Source organism: Mobula birostris, chromosome 28 (assembly GCF_030028105.1).
Source record: "Mobula birostris isolate sMobBir1 chromosome 28, sMobBir1.hap1, whole genome shotgun sequence".
In the NCBI taxonomy this organism is placed as follows: domain Eukaryota; kingdom Metazoa; phylum Chordata; class Chondrichthyes; order Myliobatiformes; family Myliobatidae; genus Mobula; species Mobula birostris.
Genome location: NC_092397.1, coordinates 12,193,097 through 12,211,965, shown reverse-complemented (window position 1 = coordinate 12,211,965; position 18,869 = coordinate 12,193,097). Strand labels below are relative to the sequence as shown.

The 18,869-nt window shown below is 52.5% G+C and overlaps 2 protein-coding genes across 2 annotated transcripts; both read left to right on the top strand.

Moving 5' to 3' along the window:
• The first annotated feature begins 51 nt into the window (after nt 1–51).
• On the top strand, nt 52–8,931 carry znrd2 (zinc ribbon domain containing 2). The gene is made up of 4 exons (XM_072245759.1): nt 52–93; nt 1,109–1,260; nt 3,489–3,573; nt 6,516–8,931. Exons 1-4 carry the CDS (start codon nt 78–80, stop codon nt 6,866–6,868), a joined length of 606 nt encoding a protein of 201 aa, XP_072101860.1. The 5' UTR covers nt 52–77; the 3' UTR covers nt 6,869–8,931.
• Nucleotides 8,932–13,030: 4,099 nt separating this feature from the next.
• On the top strand, nt 13,031–18,556 carry LOC140189067 (leucine repeat adapter protein 25-like). The gene is made up of 2 exons (XM_072245772.1): nt 13,031–13,512; nt 14,685–18,556. The coding sequence occupies exons 1-2, from the start codon at nt 13,276–13,278 to the stop codon at nt 14,952–14,954; spliced, it is 507 nt and encodes a 168-aa protein (XP_072101873.1). The 5' UTR covers nt 13,031–13,275; the 3' UTR covers nt 14,955–18,556.
• Nucleotides 18,557–18,869: the final 313 nt, after the last annotated feature.

Genomic DNA, 18,869 nt, shown 5'->3' with positions numbered 1-18,869 from the left:
CTTCCGCCCCCACCGCGCTACGTGACGGTGATGTCATTTCCGGCGTGGTTGAGGGGTGGGAACGACCTGGAGGCAGAATGGCAATGAGTGGAGGTAGTGTCTGGGCGTCTTTGGGAATCCCGGGGTCATGGGGGTCGGGGATCGGACGTGAAGGGGGCGCCCAGATTTCGGGGACGGGGGAAATAGAAGGATGGGGAAAGACTTGCCTTCAGAAATTTAGCGGAGCAAGAGCTAGGGAAGCAGCATTGGAGATCCCCACCACCCAGGCCATGCTCTCTTCTCGCTGCTGCCATCAGGTAGAAGGTACAGGAGCCTCAGGACTCGCATCACCAGGTTCAGGAACGGTTATTAACCCCTCAACCATCAGGAAGGAGATACAACAGCCTCAGGTCCCACACCACCAGGTTCAGGAACAGTTATTACCCCTCAACCATCAGGAAGGAGGTACAGGAGCCTCAGGACTCGCACCACCAGGTTCAGGAACAGTTATTACCCCTCAACCATCAGGAAGGAGGTACAGGAGCCTCAGGACTCACATCACCAGGTTCAGGAACAGTTATTACCCCTCAACCATCAGGAAGGAGGTACAGGAGCCTCAGGACTCGCATCACCAGGTTCAGGAACAGTTACCACCCCTCAACCATCAGGCTCCCGAACATAACTACACTCACTTGCCCATCCATTGAGATGTTCCCACAACCAATGACCTCACTTTAAGGATTCTTTACCTCATGTTCTCGTTATTTATTGCTATTTCTTTATATTTGCATCTGCACTCTAGCTAATCTTTCACTGATCCTGTTGTATAGATTTCCTGAGTGTGCCCGCAATTTGTGGTGACGTACATGTACCCTGATAATAAAATTTACTTTGAACTTGAATATGGGCCCCATATTATAGGGGTGAAGTGAGAGTGAAAGGGTGGTGGGGTGGGGGTGTACGAGCAGGGAGTTAGGGTGTTCAGGGGTGAGTACCCCGTGGGACAGGAGGCCAGAGATGGTGGTTCACAAGTGACAGCCCCGTGGGTTGTGTGTTGTTCCCTTGGGCGTGATTGACCGGTGAAGGAAGGGGCTGGCCGTGACATGCTTTCTGGCTGTGTGTCCCACAGGTGACGAGGAGTTCGCCTGGACACCCCCCACGGCGGCGGAGATGAAGGTGATCGAGGCTCGGCGGGAGCGCCAGGACAAGATCAGCAAGCTGATGGGGGACTACCTGCTGAAGGGCTACCGGATGCTGGCAGACTGTTGTGCGGAGTGCGGGGTGAGTACTGTACAACTGCTGACTGTACTCTTCACCCACAGTGCTTATCTCTCTGAATAAACAGTGACTGACCCTCACCCTGAATAAACAGTGACTCGGAGAGAAGGAGGATGAGAGGTAACTTGATTGGGTGGGGGGGATACCAGACGATAAGAGGTGTACGTAGACCTCCAGATATCCCCCATCCATGCCAACGTCTCTGAACAATCCCATGGCAGAATTAGCTTATGCCAGGGGGCAGGGGGGGTGGTTGTCAGATGTAAGTGTTTCTACAGGGTGCTGGGTGCCTATGATGCACTGCTGGGGTGACAGTAACAGCTGGTATGTTAGGGACGTTTAGGATTGGGTAAGATTAGCTTTATTTGTGATGCGTGCATCGAAATGCAGCGCTCCTGCTCAGTCACATTGGCGAGCGTTATGCCGGGTGGCCCGCGGGCATCGCCTCGCGTCCGGCGCCCGCGTCACGTGCCCTCACCTCGCTGACCTTTCGAATGAGGTTCGGGATTGGGGGTGGGAGGGGAGACTCGAGCGCTCGCGGGAAACCCACGCGGTCACGGGGAGGACGTTGAAACTCCTTCCGGGCGGCGGCAGAGGGGAACCCCGAGGAGTGGCCGCTGGCTCTGCAGCCGTGTTGCCCTGACCGTGCCGCACGCGGGTGAGGGAACGACAGAGTGCTGGCTAGTGGGGTGGGGGGGGGGGCCGGGTTAGATTAATCTTGAGGTAGGTTAAACGGCCAGTACAACATTGTGGGCCAAGGGCCTGGACGGTACTGCAGTATTTAATGCTCTAGAGATGGAATTCGGTCTTAGGCTCATTAGGGCTGGCATGGCTCCTCTGGTGGTTCACCTGGTGGGTAATTCGTTCATTGCACACAAAATGCTGGAGGAACTCAGCAGGCCAGGGAGCATCCCTGGAAAAGAGTAAAGAGTTGACGTCTCGGGCCAAGACCCTTCGGCAGGACCAGAGAGGAAAGGCTGAGGAATAGATTTAAAAGGGAAGTGGGGTAGGGAAGAGAGAACCACAGGGTGATAGGTGAAACCGGGAGGGTGGGGAGCGGGATGAAGTACCGAGCTGGGAAGTCGATTGGCAAAAGTGATACAGGGCTGGAGAAGGGGGAATCTGATAGGAGAGGACAGAAGGCCATGGAAGAAAGAAAAGTAGGAGGGGAGGTATGGAGGTAAGGCGAGAGAGGGAAATGAGAATGGGGAATGGTGTCAGAGAGGGCGGGGGTGGGGTGGTTGTGTTTTATACTCTAGGTTGGGGCAACTGTAACAAAAATCAATTTCCCCTCGGGATCAATAAAGTATGACTATGACTGTTTCCCAGATGTTCATGCCCAGATGGAATATAAGCTGTTGTTTCTCCAACCTGAGTGTGGCCTCATCCCAGCAGTGGAAGAGGCCGCGGACTGGCATATTGGAATGGGAAGTGGAATTAAAATGGGTGGCCACCAGGAGACCCCGCTTTTTTCTGGCGGACGGAGCTGATAAGCTTGATGATGAGCTTGTACATCAGTCACTGAAAGTAAGCGTGCAGGTACAGCAGGCAGTGAAGAAAGCTAATGGCATGCTGGCCTTCATAACAAGGGGAGTAGAGTATAGGAGCAAAGAGGTCCTTCTGCAGTTGTACAAAACCCTGGTGAGACCACACCTGGAATATTGTGTGCAGTTTTGGTCTCCAAATTTGAGGAAAGATATCCTAGCTATTGAGGGAGTGCAGCGTAGGTTCACGAGGTTAATTCCCGGGATGGCGGGACTGTCATATGTTGAAAGATTGGAGCGACTGGGGTTGTATACACTGGAATTTAGAGGGATGAGAGGGGATCTGATTGAAACATATAAGATTATTAAGGGATTGGACATGCTGGAGGCAGGAAACATGTTCCCGATGTTGGGGAAGTCCAGAACCAGAGGCCACAGTTTGAGAATAAGGGGTAGACAATTTAGAACGGAGTTGAGGAAAAACTTTTTCACACAGAGGGTTGTGGTTCTGTGGAATGCTCTGCCTCAGAAGGCAGTGGAGGCCAACTCTCTGGATTCTTTCAAAAAAGAGTTAGATAGAGCTCTTAAACATAACGGAGTGAAGGGATATGGGGAGAAGGCAGGAAAAGGGTACTGATTGTGGATGATCAGCCATGATCACAGTGAATGGTGGTGCTGGCTCGAAGGGCTGAATGGCCTACTCCTGCACCTATTCTCTATTCATAAGTTACCCATTCCGCTCCGCAGACCGTCCTTCTCCAGGACAAGAAGCAGAAGACCTACTGTGTGGCCTGCCAGGAGCTGAACTCTGATGTGGACAAAGACAACCCAGGTAAAGGGAGCGTCAGTGCGATTATGCTCGGATCGCACTTTGAGTGTCGCGGGGCGTTGCGTTGGCGCGGGAGGAAAGTGAGGTGCTGGGGAGGGTGTTGGAGCTTCACAAGCCTCGGTTGGTTCATTAGCGCAGGGGTAAGCTGGACAAACTGTTTTCTCAGAGGCTGTGGGGTGATTTGCCAGTGGTATAAGGGAAAGGTACGTCGCATTCAGAGTTTCTCCAGTTAGTGGACGATTTCCCTCCACGCCTCTCTGACGTAGTGGGGAACCGCGTACGAGGGAAGTTACGGCAGTGGTTTACTGCAGGGTGAGATCACCAGCTCGTAACCCAGCACGGATGGAAAGCGTGCAAGGGAGCCGGCTGGATTTGAACTCGGGACCTTTCATCCCGAAGTCCGGCGGCTGATGCCACTACGCCACCAGCCAGGTGCTAACGGTACAGAAAACTTCAAAGTTAATTATCAGGCTATGTAGGCGGTACAGCCGGCCGGCGGTGTGGCATCAGCACTGGACTTCGGGGCAGGCGGTCCCCGGCTGAAATCCGGCCGGCCCCTTGCGCACTTTCCTCCAGTTTCTCTGTCGTGCCCCCCAGGTGGTAGACTGGTAAGTCACCACAAGGCCGGCAGTGTCGGGCTAGCAACTCGGCCTCGTTAAAAAAAAACAGACAAAACGCTGAAGAAACGGCGAGGCTCCTGTATCCCCTCCCCTGGCGGTAGCAGTGAGACGAGGGCATGTCCCGGGTGGCGGGGGTCCTCAAAGCAGGATGAAGCCTCTTTTTGAGGCATTGCTCTTTGAGGGTGTCCTCATGGAGCTGTCTTGAGTTTTCACAACCCTCTGCAACTCTTTCCCAGTCCTGTGCAGTACCGGAGTTGGAAAATGCTCTCCTCGGTGCATCTGCAGAAATCTGCTGGAGTTGGTGACAGCAATACAGTCCATTTTCCTCACCCTGTTATGCTGCTTGAGCATTTAGGGCAGCGATGAAGGTCCCCTGTCTCTGCCTGTTCTCGGCTATCTTCCCTATGGTGCCCCAGGTGTGGTTCGGGGTCCTCACTTCTGCCTCTACGGTACAGAACCAGGTTGTCCTTGGTCTCCCACCTCTCCTCAATCCCTCGGGGGTCCAGTCAACTGCTGTCTCGATGATGTTGGCCTCTCCTCTCATCACGTCCCCAATCCATCTCCATGACGATGGTGGCCGTGTCAACAGTACAGGGCAGGGCATAAAGAGTCACTCTGAGCGACACACACACACAAAATGCAGTAAGTCAGGCAGCACAGTCATAGTCATACTTTATTGATCCCGGGGGGAAATTGGTTTTCGTTACAGTTGCGCCATAAGTAATAAATAGTAATAGAACCATAAATAGTTAAATAGTAATATGTAAATTATGCCAGGAAATAATGAAATATGTCTAGGACCAGCCTATTGGCTCAGGGTGTCAGACCCTCCAAGGAAGGAGTTGTAAAGTTTGATGGTCACAGGCGGGAATGACTTCCTATGACGCTCTGTGCTGCATCTCGGTGGAATGAGTCTCTGGCTAAATGTACTCCTGTGCCCACCCAGTACATTATGTAGTGGATGGGAGACATTGACTAAGATGGCATATAACTTGGACAGCGTCCTCTTTTCAGATACCACCGTCAGAGAGTCCAGTTCCACCCCCACAACATCACTGGCCTTACGAATGAGTTTGTTGATTCTGTTGGTGTCTGCTGCCCTCAGCCTGCTGCCCCAGCACACAACAGCAAACATGATAGCACTGGCCACCACAGACCCGTAGAACATCCTCAGCATCGTCCAGCAGATGTTAAAGGACCTCAGTCTCCTCAGGAAATAGAGACAGCTCTGACCCTTCTTGTAGACAGCCTCAGTGTTCTGTAGACAGCATCCGTGGAGAGGAATGAACTGTCAACGTTTCGCGCCTCCGTAGGCGGCTGCCCGACCTGCTGAGTTCCTCCCGCATTTTGTGTGTGTGGCTTATTATTTTCAGCATCTGCAGAATCCCCTGTGTGTGTAAGATGGGTATAGATAGGGTAATTGCGTGCAGGCTTCATCCCCCCCCGCCCCACTCCTCAGCTCAGGTGAGACTAAAGGTCACAGGTTTAGGGTGAAAGGTGAAGTATTAAGGGGCAGCTTCCTCAGAGGGCAGCGCGAACGTGGAGCGAGCTGCCGGCGGCCAGAGGTGGTGTGCGCGAGTTCGGCTGTAACGCTCGAGGGAAGTTTTGGGCGGATGTGAGCCGGGGGTGAGGTCGGCAGGGGGCTAGATGGGCCGAAAGGCCTGTCCTGATGCTGCGGTACCCTGTGACACGTGAAATGGGAGGGGTAGAGTGATATATTACCCCTGTCAAACGCACCCTCCCGTGCCTCTCCTGTCCCCGTGGCCTGTTGCCACACACGCCCGGCCTTGTGGTGATTTACTGGTTTACCACCTTGAGGGGAGCACGGTGGAGAAACTGGGACCCCCCCACCCCCCCGTGGGAAGGAAGAGGAGAAACTCGATTCTTGAGTACAGGTATGCAACGCAACAAAACATTCCTCTGGAGCACAGAATGTATATCGCACACAGGACGTCAAACAAAATATTACCATAAATAAGTTATTAAAATATAATTCAGAATGCCTGTAGGGCGCCGGACAGACAGACAGACAGTAAACAGCTCGGTGACGAGACCATGGTAGTGGCAGGGTATTCATTAACCTCACAGCCTGAAGGAAGAAGCTGTTAACCAGTCTGGCAGTCCTAGTGCTGAGGCTCCTGTACCTCCTTCCTGACTGTCGAGGGTCAAAGAGATTGTGGGACGCGTGGCAGGGGCCCTCCATCTATGACGCCCCCCAGTAAATGTGGAAGAGAGACCCGGCGATCTGCTTGGTCTATGGGACGGTGATGGTGCTGTACAGATGCAAGTCTAACGGGTGCTGTTCATGCCTTCTTCATCCCACAGCCTTGAACCCGCAGGCAGCACTGACCCAAGTGAGGGAGCGGCAACGTCTCTACAACGGCCAGCCCGAGCAGCCGTACAGGAGCTGTCCCACCCCGGACCTGCAGGTGGAGGAGCGGCCCGAGCCAGCGGCTTCCTTCCCCGCCGCCCATCTGGCGGCGCCGGACGCCGCGGCCCCCCCTCCCCCGGCCCCTGAGGCCGGCGCCCCCGCCGAGGCCGAGCGGGCGGTGCTGCGGAAGTTGGCTTGGGCCTGCGCCGAGCTGGAGCGGGCCGCGTCCGTCGAGTACAGCGCGCAGCTCTGCGGCCTGATCCGGAGCTGCGCCGATTCCCTGCACAGCCTGAAGCGGCTGGCGTAGGCGCGGGCGGTGAGGAGCGTCCCTGCCTCCCCCCGGCGCTGGTCGCGCCTACCCAGCAATGGTCACGCCCCTCCTGCTTCCCACCCTGGGCGGTGGCCTTGCCCTCGGACCCGCTGCTCAGGAGCGCTCAGAACCCGCCGGGGGTCCTTCTCGACGTAGGCCACACCCACTCTGCACTCGCTACGGCCCTCAACCCCTTCTCATCGCTGGCCGCACCTACCTGGAATCAGTCACGCCTCCTCATTCCTCCACCCCCCCCCCCCACCCCGGGGTCGCTGGCCTCGTCCACTCAGCACCAGGCAGAACGCCCTCAGTCTCCCTCTGGCCGGTCACGCTCCTGGCCCTCCTCGCACTGACCCTGCCTCCGCAGACCCTCTTCCTCTCCTGCCCCCCCCCCCAGCATTTCCACGCTCTGCTGAAGCTAAGGGCTATCGTTTGAAACGGTCAGTGCACCCCAAACTCCAGAGGGCTTGACATGTGGCCCCCCCCCCCCCTGCTAGTGCTGAGCACACCCCACCCCCCACCCTTGGACAAACCCCGCCCCCGCAGCACGCGATTGCCTTGATGTGCCGCGTAGCTGCTGTTTGACGCTCCCCGTGTAGGTCCCTGAACCCTGCCACTGTCCTGCTCCCCGCGGAAGCGGTCGTTGCGATTCCACGTCTGGGCTCCAGGGAGCTGGAACGTGAGCATCTGAGGAGGAGGTTCCACAGTAGCTCCACTTCACAGGCCTCCCCACCCTGCGTCTCTTGCCACTGGAGTGAAGGTGCCCACCCCCCCCCCACCACCACCCACCACCCACCACCAACCACCCACCACCAAGACATCACGTAACCAATGCTGGAAGCCTGGTTAAAAGCCGCATTGATCCGACGAGTTTGGGTTCGACTCCGGGCCAGCCACGAAACAAGCTGCTAGAGGAGCCCAACGAGGACAAGCAGCATCCGTGGAGGTAGAGGGACAGTGGAGATTTTGGATTGGGATTCTGCATCAGGACTGCCCGACGCCCTGCAGTGCCTCCAGCCCAAACTTCCTGACAGCCTCACGCAGGAGCGGGCACCCACAGCAGTATTAAATTCTGTCGCCTGACGTAAGTGTATGCTTCGGTGTTGTTACTGCAAACAAAATCAGCAGAGAGACACTGACACTAGTGGATCGGGAAGTCTTTATTCAACACAAGCAGGCGTCGTACCGGAGACGTTAGAACATCGGGAAGTTTTTGGCAAGAACCAGCCATTCGGCCCAATAAAGCTAGCCAAATTCCTATTCACACAGTGTGTTGAAATAACTTTCAAGTTTAGATTTGAAAGTCTGTTAAGTTACTTCCCTCAACTACGCAACTAGGTAGTTTGTTCCCTGTGTCCACAACTCACTGTGTAAAGAAATGTTTCCTGAGGTTAATCTGAAATCTCCCCTTAACCAGTCTCCACCTATGGCCCCATGTCCTCATTGATGGATTAATTTTGAAATAGCAGCTGGCATCCACCTCACCTCTACCCCTAATGATTTTGAACACTTCTATCATGTCTCCTCTCATTCTACATCTACTTAGGCTAAACAGATTTAATCCTTTCAATCTTCCTTCATAGCTCATACCCTGCAGACCCGAAATGAGTCTCATCGCCCTTCTCTGCTCTTACATCCTTCACTCAACATGGAGACCAAAATGCCTCATAAGTACATTATACAGCTTAAGGAGAACGTCCCTAGACTTGAACTCTCACTGGGCGCATTATGTAGCCCAACATTCTGTTCGCTTTCCTCATCGCTTCTGTGCATTGTCTAGTTGACAGTGATGAGTCTATCAGGATACCCAAATCATTCTCATACTTGGACAGAGGCTCGTAAACTCAAAGCACATCACATTTTTATACCCTTAAGATCAATTGTAACTCAATACATTTAAACCTTAACCAGGATCAATAGTTACAATAACATCATTTGCTTCAATACCTTGGGTTGACAATGCCTTCTTTGAGTTACATATAATTTCCAAAACACCTAGACCTTCACACGAACACTCCAGACGCACTGGTCCCCAACCTCCGGGCCGCGGACCAATACCGATCCGCAAAGCATGCAGGGGTGCAGCGGTAGCTGGAGCGCACCCAGCACATCTTTAAGAAAAAAGCCGAAATAAACAAGCTGATTAATTAGGTGCCGCCCCGGCACATAAATGTCAGCCCAGATCAGAGGAGATTGCCGATTGCGTAGATCATGTGACAGAGAGCAAGGCGGCACCTAATTAATTAGCTTGTTTATTTCGGCCTTTTTCTTAAAGATGTGCTGGGTGCATCCCGGCTACTGCTGCCCCCCTGCATGCTTCGCGGTCTGATATCAGTCCGCAGCCCGGAGGTTGGGGACCACTGCACTAGATTGAATGTTATTTACTGCTGTCTCTGAGCTGCATTCATGCATATGCAGGCATCTCAGGCTAGTGGAGTGTATTGCATTCATGCACATGCAGACATCTCAGTCCAGTAGGGTGTTTATTGCATTCATGCATATGCAGACATCTCAGGCCAGTGGGGTGTTTATTGCATTCATGCATATGTAGACATCTCAGGTCAATGGGATGTTTCCTGGTCTGCAACTGACCCCAGCCTGCAACTCCAGGAAGACCATTGTTCTGAGCTGCATTTTAAATTCAGTCTGCAATTCACATTCAGATCTGAAGACCAGTTGCTGTTGAAATTGATATTTGCTGCATTCCATAACTCCAGAATACGCCCTAATGTTGGTTTCTGCAAACGGCAGAATTAGTCCCCTCCCTCCACTTTCGGTATTTGCCCTTTCTTCTCAGTCTTGTGTGTTTCTGGCACCATTCATTACACAACGGAGTTGCGGTACTGAGAGAGTTTGTAAATATATTACAGCCAAAAGTGACTGATGTAAAATCCGAACCCATTCGCTACCTCAAGACAGCCTGTGGACTTCAATTTTTTTTTTTGTGTACCGGCCAACATCACAGACATATTTATGAAAGTTTCAATGCAAGACCAAGTGTCCTGCCTTGTCAACTAATCCCATCTTCTCTACACTCAAAATGTCAAAACATATTTTGTTGGTGACTTTGATGCATTATTGGTGGCAGTGCCGGCATTAATATTTACTCCTTGGTGTCTGAGACAATTCTGGAGCATTGGCCATTCAAATGGAGAGCTCTGCTGTTAGACTGACGAAGGGTGTCAGTCTGAAACGCCAATGCTTTACTCCCATCCCTTGCCTGACCCGCTGAGATCCTCCAGCGGTCCGTATGTGTTACTCTGCCTTCGTGCAGACTTGCTAACGTTTCAAAAGGAGGGTTGAACACGGCTGTGCGGATTTATGATAGGGAGGGGAGGAAGATGCAGTTAAGGTCAGTCGGGCTGTAACCTTTGACCTTGCGCATCTGTTCAGTACTCCTGGGAGAAACTTTTCTCCGTGGGGGAATCCAGGCTGCCAGCCGCCCGTGAGGGAGAACCTTAAATCGTATTCTCTTTGACGGGAAGTATTACTCTGCAAAAAAAAAAGAGATCAGGCCAGAGTAAGTTGGGGCATAATTCAGTCTTGACCAAGTTTGAAGCCAATTGCGGTCTTTAGGTAGCTTCAGTGTTGTATGGACATCGGCCTCTGGGATCAAGTGTTTCCACTCATTGTAGAACAGCGCCCCGCCGAGAATGAATGTAAAGCACGATCCTCGTTTTTGAATTTTAATTTAAAGCTAATAAAGAGTTTGGATTTAAAGTTCAGAATTTATTGTCTTGAGTATGTATAGACTCAGTGGCCACTTTATTAGGTACCCCTGCGTGCTAATGCAAAGTTGTTTGGTGATACGGTGCGGAGCTGGCCCTTCGTGCTACATCGCACCAGCAACCCCAATTTAACCCTAACCTAATCACGGGGCAATTTACAATAAGCAGTTCACCTACACGGTACACCTTTCGGCTGTGGGAAGAAACTGGAGCACCTGGGAAAAAACCACACATTCCACGGGGAGGACACTCCCAGGCGCCACCCCAGCGTCGCGCTGATTCTGTGCTATCGTGCCCGCGGAGTCTAATATCGAAATAGCTAATCAGCCAATCGTGTGGCAGCAACTCAGTGCATTAACGCACACAGACACGGTCAAGAGGTTCACTTGTTCAGACCAAACATCAGAATGGGGGAAGAAATGCGATCTAAGTGACCATGATTGTTGGTGCCAGATGGGGTGGTTTGAGTATCTCAGAAGCTGCTGATCTGGGGTTTTCACGCACAAGACTCTGGAGTTTATAGAGAATGGGTGCGAGAAACAAATAAACACCCAGCGAGTGGCAGTTCTGTGAGTGAAAACACCTCGTTTATGAGAGAGATCAGAGGAGAACGGCCAGACTGGTTCAAGCTCACAGTAACTCAAATAACCACACGTTACAACGGTGGTGTGCAGAAGAGCATCTCTGAACGCACAACATGTCAAACCTTGAATCAGCAGAAAACCACAAGTACACAAAAGTGGCCACTTTATCTTGTACAGAAGGTGCCTATGAACCCTGTTCTTGCGGGCATTCGCGGTAGAACAAGGAAATACAATAGAAACAATGAAAAACTGCACACAAAGGCTGACTGACATGTAAAGACAAACTATAAATACAAAACAAAGTAAATAATACTGAGAATATGAGTCCTTGAAAGTGAGTGGGCAGTGCTGAGGTGAGTGAAGTCATCCACACTGGTTCCGTTCAGGAACCCTGATGGTCCTTATTAACCACAGAACAGAGTTCCCAAATCCTGGGAGGGAAGGGGCGAACAGTGATCAAGCAGGGAAGATCTTGGCAAGAATATAGTGCAAATACATCTCTCGGTGTGTTGTGTGGGGTGGGGTGGGGGTAGAGGAGCACTCAGATTGGGCTGCAGTGTTTCCAGACGGGGGCGCTGTAGAGTCAGAGAAGAGTGCAGCACAGAAACAGGCCCTTTGGCCCATCTAATCCGTGCCGACCCTTTTACACTGCCTATTCCCCTCGACCTGCACCATGACTGCCCCCCTCACGGGAAAATCCTATTAAGGGAAGGTGGGGCAACTGTAAACCCTCCACAATCAAAGTTAATTTTACTATCCATGTACATGCATGTCACCGCATACAACCCTGAGATTCATTTTCCTGCGGGCATACTCTGCGAATCTACAGAAGAGTAACTGTAAACAGGATCAATGAAAGATCAACCAGAGTGCAGAAGACAACAAACTGTGCAAATGCAAGTATAAATAAATAGCAATAAATAACGAGAACATGAGATGAAGAGACTTTAAAGTGAGATCATTGGTTGTGGGATGAGTGTGGTTATCCCCTTTTGTTCAGGAGCCTGATGGTTGAGGGGTAGTAACTGTTCCTGAACCTGGTGGTGCGAGTCCTGAGGCTCTTGTACCTTCTAACCTGATGGCAGCGGCGAGAAGAGAGCGCGGCCTGGGTGGTGGGGGTCTCTGATGATGGATGCTGCTTTCCCACGACAGCGTTTCATGTAGACGTGCTCAATAGCGGGGAGGGCTCTACCTGTGATTGCCCGGGCCGGACGCACTACCTTTTGTAGGATTTTCCATTAAAGGCATTGGTGTCAATACACTGCACTACACATCTATAGGAGTTTGTCACTGTTTTGATGTCATGAAGAACCTCCCTAAGCAAGTAGAGATGGTGCTAATGTCTAGGTGGGATCCTGCTGTGCTCATTGTCGCGTTTCCCGTCTGACAAGAAACTCCACCAATTTACTGGAGGAGTGACTCAGCATCGGCCCGAGGATCTCCACCGGCTGTTAACTGGAGAAAGCAATCTCCACAGAGTCCCCTCAAAATAAAATTAAAACGCCTCAGGTTAGAAGAAAATAAAGAAGGGTCCGGCCCGAAACGTCAACTGTTTATTCATTTCCGTGGATACTGCCCGACCCGCTGAGTTCCCCTGTGTTTTGTGTGTCCTGCTTTGGGCTTCCAGCGTCAGCAGATTTCCTCGTATTTGTAAAAAGAAAATCAGACGTTTTACTTTCTAAAAATAAGCGAGACGGCCCTCGCTAGTTCTGGGCGTTTAGTGCAACAATAAGCCATGCGAAGGAAGTGTTGGAAAAACAAAATCAAAGTTTTGAAGTCGCGAGTGGCGGCGTCTCTGTCTTGGCAGCTGAGCTCGGGGCGTGCCGTTCAATGAACAAAGAGATTGGGAGCGCTTTGTACGAGAGGGCTGTAACCACACAACTCGGAAGGGGAAAGCCGGGGTGGAGAGACCGAACGCACAGGAAGGGCGGGGGGGAGAGAAGGTTCCAAATCGTGACCGGGAGTCCGCGATGGACTAAATTGGAGAAGGGGGCATCGATAAACCGGATGGAAGCCGGATTAGCTCGGAAGCAGCGAGGCTCGCGGGACGATTAGGGGAACTTGCCAAGCGCTGCCTCACCCCGCTGGGGACATGGCGACAGCGCAGGCCGAGGCAGCGGCCGGCATCGAGGGGCTCCCCCCGCTGCCCAAGGGGCTGAGCGGGATCCTGAACTCGGCTGGCGGCTCCTGGAGGGAGATGGAGCGGCTCTACACCAAGAAGACTATGATCCAGGAGGAGCTCAGCCGTCCCCGGCCGGCCGCAGGCAACCTCCGCCGGAGCAGACCGGCCAACCTGGACGCGGCGCTCGCGTCCCTGCGGAAGGAGATGGTGAGTTCTCTCTCACACACACACACAGACAGTGGGGGGATCTCTCTCTCTCTCTCTCTCACCTCCGGGGGGGGGGGATAGGAAATGTGTCCCATCCACCACTGACCCTCCCAGCCATTGGAAGTCAAGCAGAGGTGAACTTGCTGGGAACTCTGGAGCTGAGCCCGAGGGGTGCGTTTGCCCCGTCTCTCTCCCAGCTCCTACACAGGATGCGGCAGTAGCCGCTGAGGGAAGTGAGAGCGTGATACGAGAAAGGAGAGAGGACCCAGCAGGTGCCGAGGTTGACACGGTTACCCGCTCCGGGCAGCTGCTGCCTGCTTACTTCATTATCATTATCTGCCTCGCCGAACCCTGGCGGATTCACCCCCACCCTCTCTCTAACCCAGTGACGGGGAACAGGAACCCTGGCTGATTTCCTCTCCCTCTCTGACCCAGGGGTGACCGGTCAGTGACGGGGAACAGGAACCCTGACTGATTCCCCTCTCTCTCTAACCCAGGGGTGACCGGTCAGTGAGCGGGAGCGGGAACCCTGACTGATTCCCCTCTCTCTCTAACCCAGGGGTGACCGGTCAGTGACGGGGAACAGGAACCCTGACTGATTCCCCTCTCTCTCTAACCCAGGGGTGACCGGTCAGTGAGCGGGAGCGGGAACCCTGACTGATTCCCCTCTCTCTCTAACCCAGGGGTGACCGGTCAGTGACGGGGAACAGGAACCCTGACTGATTCCCCTCTCTCTCTAACCCAGGGGTGACCGGTCAGTGACGGGGAACAGGAAACCTGACTGATTCCCCTCTCTCTCTAACCCAGGGGTGGACCGGTCGTGATGGAGAGCTGGAACCCTGGCTGTTTTTTTTTTCCCCTCTCTTCCCCCCCCCCCACTCTCCCTCTCCCCCTCTCCCTCTGCTCCTCACTCCCTCCTCTCCCCTCTCCCTCCCCCCTCTCCCCTTCCTTCCCCCTCCCCCTCTCCCCATCCCCTATCCCTCCCTCCCCCTCCCCATTCCTTATCTCTCCCTCCCCATCCCTCCCCCTTCTCCTCTCCTTCCCCCTCTCCCTCCCTCTCTCCCCCCTCCCCGAGGGGTTACAGGGCAGTTGTGTCGGTAACAAGCTGGCTACTGGGCCCCCTGTCAGGCCATGCCGTGTCCCTCACCAGTGCTGTCCTCTCCCCTCCGCAGGTGGGCCTCCGGCAGCTGGACATGTCCCTCCTGTGCAAGCTCTGGTCGCTCTACGAGGCCATCCAGGAATACAAGGGCCTGTACCAGGACGCCAGCGCCGCCGCGGCCCCCGAGGGCCCCTTCTCCCCAGAGAACAGCTACTACGAGGAGGAGGAGGAATACGAGGCCGAGCAGGTGGGGGACGAGGCACCACGCAGCAGTCTGAAGGTTCCCCACACCCAGAACTCCCGGGACAAGTGGCTGGAGGACTCCTTCCACATCACCATATGAAGTAGAAACCATTGGGACTGGTAGTTTCCGTTCTGAAAACTGGTTTTGGTCGCCTTTTGTGTTCTGCTGTCTGACCCCTTGACTTCACTGGGAAGCGTAGCGGTTAGCGCGACGCGTCCCTGTACCAGCGGCCTGTGAGGTGTTTGTACATTCTCCCCGTGACCGCCTGCATGTCCACCGGGGGCCCCCCACTGTCTGAAGACGTACCGGTTGGTAGGTTAATTGGTCATTGTAAATCGTCCCGTGATTAGACCAGGATTAAATCGGGGGATTGCTGGGCAGCTCGACTTGAAGCGCCGAAAGGGACTGTTCCACATTGTATCTCAATACGTAAATAAAACTTACACCCTAAGGTATCAAATGCAGAGTTAGTGCATTCAGGCCATTCAAACATGCTAATTCCCTTTCTCAACCTGCTCTTCCTGACCCTTAAACCCATTACCAATCAAGAACATGTCAACCTCTGTCTTAAGTACTTGGCCTCCACCATCTAAGTGGCAACAAATTCCACAGGTTCACGGCCCGAGGGTTGAAACATTCTCCTCGTCTGTGGCGGTGCCTTGGGACCCTGCACTCCCCTACCGATGGAAGCATCCTCTCCACGTTCACTACGTCCAGGATTCGGTAGATTTGAATGAAGTCCCCCAAGGATTGGGCGCTCCCTGGCCTCTGGGTCAGTGGCGGTGGGGCAAGGCCACAAGAATAGCAGATTGACGTGGGAAATACAGAAGTGGTCCCTCAGGCACTTGGGAAGGCTTGGTGGGACAGTGTGGAGCAGATTCAGTCTGTGACTGACCCCCTTTTTCAAAAATACAAAATATCTTTATTACAAATTCAGCGCTATATATACAAAACAGTGACGAACACAATTACTTCACTACAAATAGACAATACACTTTAAACATCTCCATCTCTGTCATTGATAGCAATAACTCCCCATGGAGCCCAATGGTCCCGGAACGCCTTAAGGTCACCGTGGACAGCGCGTGTTCCTTCTCAATATTTACCTGGGCACGAATACACCCCCTAAACGTTGCCAGGCAGTCTAACCGGGCAGATCCTCCCACCACCCGTTCCCAAGACCCACGGATGGCTGATTTCGCCAGCCCCAGGAGCAAGTTGACAAGGACATCCTCATCCCTCTGTGCCCCTCTCCTTACTGGATGACCATATATAAGTAGGTGGGGCAGCTGTCTGACCCCGGGGGTGTGTGATGGGACAGTAAAGAGGGAGTTTCACTCTGTGTCTGACTCCGGGAGTGTGTGATGGGACGGTGTAGAGGGAGCTTCCTTCTGTGTCTGACCCCTGGAGTGTGTGATGGGACGGTGTAGAGGGAGATTCACTCTGTGTCTGACCCCAGGAGTGTGTGATGGGGCGGTGTGGAGGGAGCTTAACTCGGTGTCTGACCCCGGGAGTGTGTGATGGGACGGTGTAGAGGGAGATTCACTCTGTGTCTGACCTCGGGAGTGTGTGATGGAACGGTGTAGAGGGAGTTTCATTCTGTGTCTGACCCCGGGAGTGTGTGATGGGACGGTGTAGAGGGAGCTTCACTCTGTGTCTGACCTCGGGAGTGTGTGATGGAACGGTGTGGAGGGAGCTTCATTCTGTGTCTGACCCCAGGAGTGTGTGATGGGACGGTGTAGAGGGAGCTTCTGTGTCTGACCCCCAGGAGTGTGTGATGGGACGGTGTAGAGGGAGCTTCCCTCTGTGTCTGACCTTGGGAGTGTGTGATGGGACGGTGTAGAGGGAGCTTCACTCTGTGTCTGACCCTGGGAGTGTGTGATGGGACGGTGTAGAGGGAGTTTCATTCTGTGTCTGACCCCGGGAGTGTGTGATGGGACAGTGTGGAGGGAGCTTCAGTCTGTGTCTGACCCCGGGAGTGTGTGATGGGACGGTGTAGAGGGAGCTTCACTCTGTGTCTGACCCCGGGAGTGTGTGATGGGACGGTGTGGAGGGAGCTTCAGTCTGCATCTGACCCCGGGAGTGTGTGATGGGACAGTGTAGAGGGAGCTTCACTGGCCGTCTATCCCTATGAGTGTAAATTCATCGAAATGGACTATGTTGATTATAATTTCCGTTTTTGATCTACTTGCTTATCCAAGTTAAGGCAGCACAGTGAGGTCACAGCTCGGGGTGTTGGAGTCCATTCTGTAACCGTGTGGGTTTCCTCTCACAGTCCAAAGACATACCGGTTGCCAGGTTAATTAGTCATTGTAAATTGTCCTGTGGTTCAGCCAGGATTAAATAGATGGGTTGCTGGTCGGCGTGGCTCGAAGGGCCTGTTCTGCACTATATCTTTAAATAATTAATTACATTGAATAATTAAATAATTACACTGAATAATTAAATGAGACTGTCAGGATGCTGGAGCAGGGATGCAATCACAGGTCCAGTACTATGTGCACTGTGATATTTACTGAGTAACAAATCCCGAGGTGCAAACGAAGTCGGCATCAAAGTTCATTCAGGCAGAGATCAAAACATCCAGAGAAATCCAAAAACCAGAATCGGGAAACAGGCAGAGTCGATATTCAGACGGACAGAGTATAGATACAAATGCTGGAAAGGCTCAGGAAAATTCACTGGCACAATCTAGCAACAAACAGGTGAAAACACAGGACTGAAATACACTGAGCAATAAACAGAGAGGCAGATGATAGGTGGAGCACAATGAGACACAGGCGGCAGCAATACAGGTAATAATGAGAAACAGGTGAGAGACAGAGTACTCAGTGATACAGGGGCCGGAGTAGAGCAGGAGCACATGGCAATACAAAACCCACAGACTGACAGCTAGGGGGAATGTTACATACCTCATGGAGATCTTGTGACTTTCTTGTAGAATGATGTACTGGTCTTTTGGAGGTCACCTGATGTAATTTTCCCGCCGATGTGAGGTCACAAGATGACATGTTCGCCACGGGTATAAAAGGGAAGACCCCTGGTGACGCAGTTAGTTTTCCAGTTAGAACGTCAATGAGATACTCCACTCCGCTGCATATTTGCATTATGACGCAGTTTTGATTTTAAACAGAGTTTTATGTTCTATTGTAAGGTACAGAAGTCTGGGCCGGCAGTTTGACCAATTGCTGCCAGGTTTGTTAATGTATCTTTTCAGTAACATTGGAGAGTGAAGACGGGACCCTGAAGGAGATGTTCGACGGGTTTGGAAAGGATCGACCATTATTGAATTCGTTCAAGAAAGAGTAATCTGCATGAGATAGCCTCTGCTAAAAGTGGCAGAAAAGGCTGTGCAGGATCTATTCTACGGAGGAGGAAGGTCCGTGCCTTTAAACCGTTTTATTTCCGTTGTCGTCGTGAATCCTGCGGACGAGGCGGGATCCGGCTGGGAGTGGCAGTGACGTCGTGTCTTTGAGGAATTCGCTACTTCATGAAAGTCTCTCATATAAATCTCTTGGACTTTAAAATTTACCATTTGAAGAACTGTGTTTGAATTTATCACTTTAAGAACTGGTTTCTCATTTATCACTTTAAGAGCTAGTACTGAGTAGCGGTTTAATGAATGGCCGCATAGCAGTTTACTTCCAGTTAGGTTTCCGTTTGTTTTTTTTTTCATTAATAAATGCTTGTTTGTTTATAAATCCTGACTCGATATAGTCATTGTTGCCGATCACGTGACAGGAAACACACAAAAAGGGAGTTCAACTGGAAGTACTGACAGACACATTGATAACATCAGTTCACCAAATGCTGAAGCCCTCCTCCAATGTCTTTTACCCTCACTGGATAACCCCCTTTGCTGACTCCTCCCTGTGCTGTACGAGCATGTGACCCAGGCACAGGAAGATCCCACTCAACCCCTTGAGCCCGCTCTACCATTTGGTGTGATCGTGGTGTAACCACAATTCCACAGTCATTGTCCGGCCTCTTGCCTACAGCGCCTTAAAGGCCCCT